The sequence below is a fragment of the Austrofundulus limnaeus genome, unplaced genomic scaffold (assembly GCF_001266775.1).
Source record: "Austrofundulus limnaeus strain Quisiro unplaced genomic scaffold, Austrofundulus_limnaeus-1.0 Scaffold183, whole genome shotgun sequence".
NCBI classification, from domain to species: Eukaryota; Metazoa; Chordata; class Actinopteri; order Cyprinodontiformes; family Rivulidae; genus Austrofundulus; species Austrofundulus limnaeus.
In genome coordinates this window covers 517,566-524,050 of record NW_013952585.1, presented here as the reverse complement: position 1 = coordinate 524,050, position 6,485 = coordinate 517,566, and the positions used below count along the sequence as shown (strand labels likewise).

The 6,485-nt window shown below is 39.9% G+C and overlaps 1 protein-coding gene across 2 annotated transcripts in view; it reads right to left on the bottom strand.

Annotated features, from left to right (window-relative positions):
- arvcfb (ARVCF delta catenin family member b) overlaps positions 1 to 6,485 on the bottom strand; it is a 352,935-nt gene that overhangs the window by 112,377 nt on the left and 234,073 nt on the right. For both annotated transcript variants that reach the window (XM_014018097.1, XM_014018096.1), the window contains 1 exon segment: positions 354 to 994. In XM_014018097.1, coding sequence (XP_013873551.1) covers positions 354 to 994 — 641 coding nt within the window.

The following is a 6,485-nucleotide window of genomic DNA, read 5'->3' as shown; positions in this document are numbered from 1 at the left end:
GGGTATCCCAGACACTATGGTACCTTCAGTTCTCAAAATGCAGTATATGTCAAAAAGAAATTGCCTTTGCATCATAGCCTATCTCAACACCTTGAAATTGGCCTCTGTCTCTTTAAGAACCTCCTACCACTTCTTGCTTGCTTTGAGGGAGGGGCGCTCAGTGGGGCAGGAGATCAGCTGCAGACTGAGCTCCAGGGAGGAGATTTGTWTAAATAGGCAGAGCTTTGTACAGATATTTCTCAAACGTGCATGAATGAATCAAAGCAACACTCWGGGTATGTTTTTGAGGGAATGATATTATAACATGATTTAAAGCTCAAGAAAGTTAATTTAAGTTTTTTGTTTATTCTCACCTGACTCTGTGCATATCACGAAGAGGTTCCCTGTGAGTGCGTCCCCTGTTGGGCCGCGGTAGGGTGCGGCGGTTGGCAGTGGAGTAGTCGGGTTCCAACTCATACGGCTCTTCATCTTCAGGGCCCAAACTACGTCGATCATCCTCTAAGCCYTACGGCTCTGGCTGGAAGCGCTCTGGTTGTGAGCGGTTTAGATCCACAGTGCTGCTCCCCATTGGCACCTGAGGCTGTGCCACGTGACCATAGTCATCCTTACGAATAGGCAGTGTGTAGCTGTTCTCTGGCCGGTAACTGTTGGGCATGTAGGGATAGCGCGGTGGCCGGAAATTGACCCCACGAGACAGGCTACCATAGTTGTCCGTCAAATCAGCATATCCATCGTGCAAGCCATAGTGGCGAATATATTGGCTCTCCGGTGTCTCGCCATATGAGTCGTTGTATGAGTTGTTATAAGAGCGCGTCAGAGTGGACGTTGCTTGAGGCGTTATGAAGCGGTCACTTCCATTCTTCATGTAACGTCTGTCGATGGAATCTGTGTAGCTACCCAGCGGGGACGTCCCCTCGGGCAAGGGCAAACCATCCGGGCCAAGAGGTACCTGACGCACGGTTCGAGTGGTTACCGTCTTCACCATCTTGGTCACCTGTAMAACAGATTAGATACACCTATCAGACCTTTGGCCGTATCATAAGCTGAAAAATGCATATCTTAAAAAAGAAAACTCAATTTTTATTTTACAAATTACCAAATGTGTTTCAATTTCTGTGAAAACAAAACAAATCTACCCATTTTCATTTTAATGCTTCAAAGTAAAGTTTATTTTGGGGTCTTCTAGTCTGAAGGAGAGCAGCTGTTTTTAATGCTTTACTTTGTTAAGAAACTTTCTGACAAATCAGAATTCAGGTTTTTTCTACAAAACAAGTAAAAACAACTCCAGTGATGCAAACAAGCATATCCATRTTAAGATGTGATATCAATCAAAGGTGTCTGAAATTTTTCACTGGAACAAAACAAGTAGCGTAGTATACGGGAAGATATTCAAACACAACGTTCAGAGCTAAAATGTTTAATGCACACATTAAGTGTGGAAGTGTCAGACTGAGTGTTCTGGTTTGTGTGGTAACAGAGACATCTTGAAATGCGAGTGCTGCTCCAATGGACCTTGAATTCTGAGTGGCCCCAAAGGGAGCAAGGRAACACCCCACTCTGTACCCTTGGGTCTGCAACAACCAGACCAGAATTTATCCATTTTTCATGCRCACTTCTTTCTTTAGCTAAACATTTCTACTTCCTCTGTTGTCTCTGCAGCAAGAGAATCACTCACAACAGCCCAACCACCTCTCTGGGCTCTCTGCCCATAAAGAAACCAATTTGCTGCCCAGTGAATTATGCTGTGGCCAATAATTGGCTATTTTGTCTACTGCTATGAATTCATCTTACAATTAATGAGGTTGATGAAACTTAATCATCATCTGCAGGTGCAGAACTGATGTAATACATGTACTGCCTGTTTAGGTGAGACAGGTTAATTCTCATTTGACAAGAGCTGGCCACCTTTATTAAAACAACAAAAAATAAAAATAAAAAATAAGATAAATTGCTCTTTTCCCATTTCTTCATCTGACGAGTTTAATTTTTAAACCCCTGCTCTCCTAATTGTAAGTTGCTTACTTTAAACTCATCAATCAAAAGCATAATTTCACTTTTAAGCAGCGGTGAGGTATGGCATGTAACAATATCAAAGTACAAGAAAGAATCAACATCTGCCTCACAGGAGGGTACAACATAAAGCATAGAGCAGATATGTGTTTAACACGGTATCCTCATTAACTCAGCTGAAACAAACAGAAATTTACTCTGGCCTCGTTTCTTGATTACACCCTGACTGAGCTAAGTAACAAAGCCCATTTCAGGAACATCAAGGTTCATTTCCATCTTCTAAGTAATTACTGAGTAGTTTGTTTTCAATGTCAACCTGCCTTGACTTTGCACATATAAAATTAGCAGCTCAACTGATTGATTCTCATCAGCTCTGAGATATAGGACTTTTGAAGTAGAAGCTCATTTCTATCTACTTAAATCACTATAATGAACCAGAGCAGCTGTTCTTTTGTCCATTGCAGGTTCTAATGTTACCTGTGAACCCCAAACAAATCCAAACTGGATATCATGATGCGCATGAGGTAATACACTGGTAAACTAAATAATGTTTCATTCAATATACTGATTCCTTATTTTACTGATTTGTTTTATTTATTTATTTGTTTTGGTTAATAATTTTTTGCATAATATCAATCAGTCATTTCAGTTATATATTGTGACAAAGATATGTTGATTTAAGTATGTGCACATAAATGACTGCTTTTCCTTGCACTGCAACAAGTTAAAAAATCTATCTAACTCCTAGCCTGTAAAAACCAGACCCTTGTCCTTCACTTTGCTTCGTACGAGGGTCTGGACTCACGGCTATAGAGAAGTGATTCTTGCAGGAGGRGTGCCCTCTGTTGAAGTGTGTGTGTGAATGTCGCTCTGAAGTAGGCTAAGCTAAGAAGCTAACCGGAAATCACGTGTGCTGTAAACAACCCTACTGTGAGGAGAGAAGTACCAAGCTGAACGAGACGACTGTAAATGAGAGCTGCTGCTTTGACAGACCAATTTATTTTAATTTGGAAGCCTTATCAACACAGACTGGCTTCATTCACTTCCTCCACTGCCGTATGCTAAAATAACTAGCAGACACTGCACAGAAAATCGACGTTCTGTTCTCTGATTGGTTCGGCTAAAATTCTGCCAGGGAAATCCTTGTCTATTGGAGAAATCCCAGATGGCGCAGTGAAGGGAAACTAGAATTGAGCGGAACTGCATAGGAAGGCAAGGGCCAGGCTGTCTAACTCCTTCTGCCACTTAAATATAAATGCAAATTACAAAAAGCTTTCAATAATTCTTCTAGGTGCAACATGAGTTCTTATTTGTTTTATAAGAAAAACACTTTGCAAATTTAGAGTGCAATTTATTACTTTTTTAGTGCATTGACTTTTCATAATATTGCAGAAGAAGAACAGACATCATGGCAAAAAGGATCTTAGAAAAAACCTTAAGCTAGAATTTTACTGGTTTCCCTGTTGACACATTGACAGCAAATTGGTTATAGCTCTCATTAAGGAGTCAGCAAAATGTCTCAAAGCATGCAAGGGTGCCACTGATTCTCAGTGCCGGTGTATTGAGTTGGATGCTGATTGCAGGGAAAGTACCACCTATACTGCTTGTCTTTATATGCTAGCATAAGTATTTTAGGTGCTTAATGGCTATATACACAGGTTTCTGTATAAGCGAATGTAGGCTGCCATGACAGACTGTTGGTTTCGCCTCTCGGTTTCCTATTTCCAGTGCGCAAAGCGAGAACCAGACATTAATTTATTCAAAGTCATTCACTGCTTATAACAATAAAACCAGTTTGTTTTTGCTTTAACTGGCGGCTTGAGCAGTTCGATCACGAGTTTGGTTTCAATTTGTTTTTTTGTCTGCTGCTACAATTGAAGAGAAGAGAAACGCTTTAGAAACATTTTGCCTGGAACAACAAGAAGTAGTYAAGGCATGCCCATGCTCAGTGCCCTACGCACTAGGGTTGGGCAATATTGATAAAAAAAATTAATCACGATTAATTGTGGTATTTAGTCAATAAAGATTAATTTGAAGATTAATCCCCTGGAGTCCCTGGACACCCTTATGTCCTGGTCACATGACCAATTTAGTGGGAAAGATTTGCTCTTCGTAAAAATCTGTTCCAAATTGTGTCAAAATTAAAGTCTTCAGGCTATACATCAAATTTTAAATTGTGTTGAAAGATTAATAAATTACAGAACTTTTTTTTAATGTTCATCATATTTGAAGCGGAGAGGAGCACCCAGCAGACTGTGGTGGCATTAATCGTATTAATCATCAAGTGCCAAAAATAATCGATTAATGTTTTTCTGGCGATTAATTGCACACAATACGATTACGCCCAACCCTACTACACAGCGCATATATGCTGACGAAGGAAGATCATAAACTAACGTGGCTGACAGCTTTTTCTCTTTTCAAATTATTGATAAAAAGCCTATAGATATATACCCCAATTCAGAGCTCTATCTGGCTTAAAACCGGCCACTAAAGGTGGCTCGACTGGACCACTGCGAGTAAGACAGCTTCCAACAATATCAACTAAAACCCCAAATCTGTGCCTGGTGAGTGAAATTGTAAATGTGGTTTGTCCCTGCTTCACTGGCTGTGTCTCAGTTCATGGGGTGGATCCTCATGAGTAGGTAGCCCACCTGGGCCACCTGGGCCACATCCTTCCCATTCTGGGTAGGCTGCATGAAACTGCTGTGAAATGAAACAATCTAGCCTTTGCTTTAAGTTTGCATGACCATGAGCTACTCCATTACTATAGTGATCAGTTTCATATCAGACTTAAAAATGCATTGGGACGTGTTTACATGTCTTTTCACTGGAAGAATAACTTCACAATTAAAATGTTATACAGTATGTAAATAAATAAATTTAAAAAAACATTAATAATTTGGGTTTAGCTCCAGCATCAGTACTTGTAGTAGCACTGTATTTAACATATCCTATTGCAGCATGAATTTTGTCTGTTAAGTTGCTAAACTTACATTTAAAAACAAACTGTGATAAATTTCCAAACTACGCCGACTCAACACTGTAAATAAAAACTCCACTGTATTTGTTTCTCTGTTTAGTTTGCTGTCAGCACAGTGAATCCTGGGATATCCTCAGCTGGGAAGGGTACTCTGATGCACCCTTGATTTTTGACYTTTTGTGGGCCGCATAATGAGGAGCCTTCAAKTTGGGACAGCACTCGGTGCGGGGCAGTGACATACGTGGCCGACAAACGCACTCATGAGGATGCAGCCCATGAATTGAGACACAGACACTATTTCATTGTGCAGTTCTTTGCTTTTACTAAACTAAAGTTTACATGGTGTTAGCATTAGCARTAGCTGWAGTCTTACACTGATTGTTAGCATGTTATCAGCAGCTACATCTCAGTTTTAAAGAAAGAATAAGCCCATGGTTAGTAGCCACATGCTAGCAAAACTATATAAGTGGCCTAATGTATTAATATTCTTTTAAACATTCTTACAGTATATACACGTCTGCTGTGTTGCCATTTACGCCAAACTTCAGTGAAAAATACTTTGATACACAGCAATGGTGTATCCCTGTAACTGTAAACAGAAGCACAAGCAGAAGTATAAAACCAACTTCCGCTATGAATTATGGCCAGTGGTACGAATTCAGAAATACTGTGGATATAATAAAATAGTCTTTTTGTAAGTTCTTCTGCCTRAAGATCTGTGGTTATTCACAGAAACATCCGGAGTGCAACCCCAAATGTCAAGGTCTAACAACACAAATGATAAATAATTGAGGAAATATGCCTACAGTATTTTCATTTCAAATGTGTACTCAAGAAAATTATTCACAAACTTGGGGGCAGCTGCCAATGTGCGTACAAAGCAGGCAAAGGCGGGCACAATATGGGCAACAAAATAAGGTGCACAGTCTAGAATACAGTTCTAAGAGTTGCACACACACAAAAATAGATTTGTATTTTTAAAAACTGGCACAGCTGCTCAACTAACTAAAAAACATCCGTTGCAGGGAGACATCAACTACAAATTTGCTTACAATCTCACAACTTTGCCACATTCTATTTCCACATTTTTCTTTCARAAGCTCCCAACAGTTGCAGGTGAAATACAGGTGTTAAAGTAAGCATATAATGTCAAATTAGAATTATTAGTTTCACAATACATTTTAATGCAGTTATTTGCGATAAGGACTTTAAACATACAGTACCATCCAGCCCATAATGTAAGTTTTTTTCTTTAGAACACACTGTGTAACTTATAAAAGTTCAATAAATGGGCATAGGAGTTTGCCAATCGTGTTTCGCGAACTTGGAAAAAGCATTCAACTATGATTCTTGAAGTACACTGTGGGGGTTACTCTGTGAGTATGGGGTTGGGCGTCAGTTGCAACAGGCATCCATCTATCCATTTTCTGTACATGCTCATTCCTTTCAGGGTCGCGTGGGTCACTGGTGCCCATATCCAGCAGTCACAGTG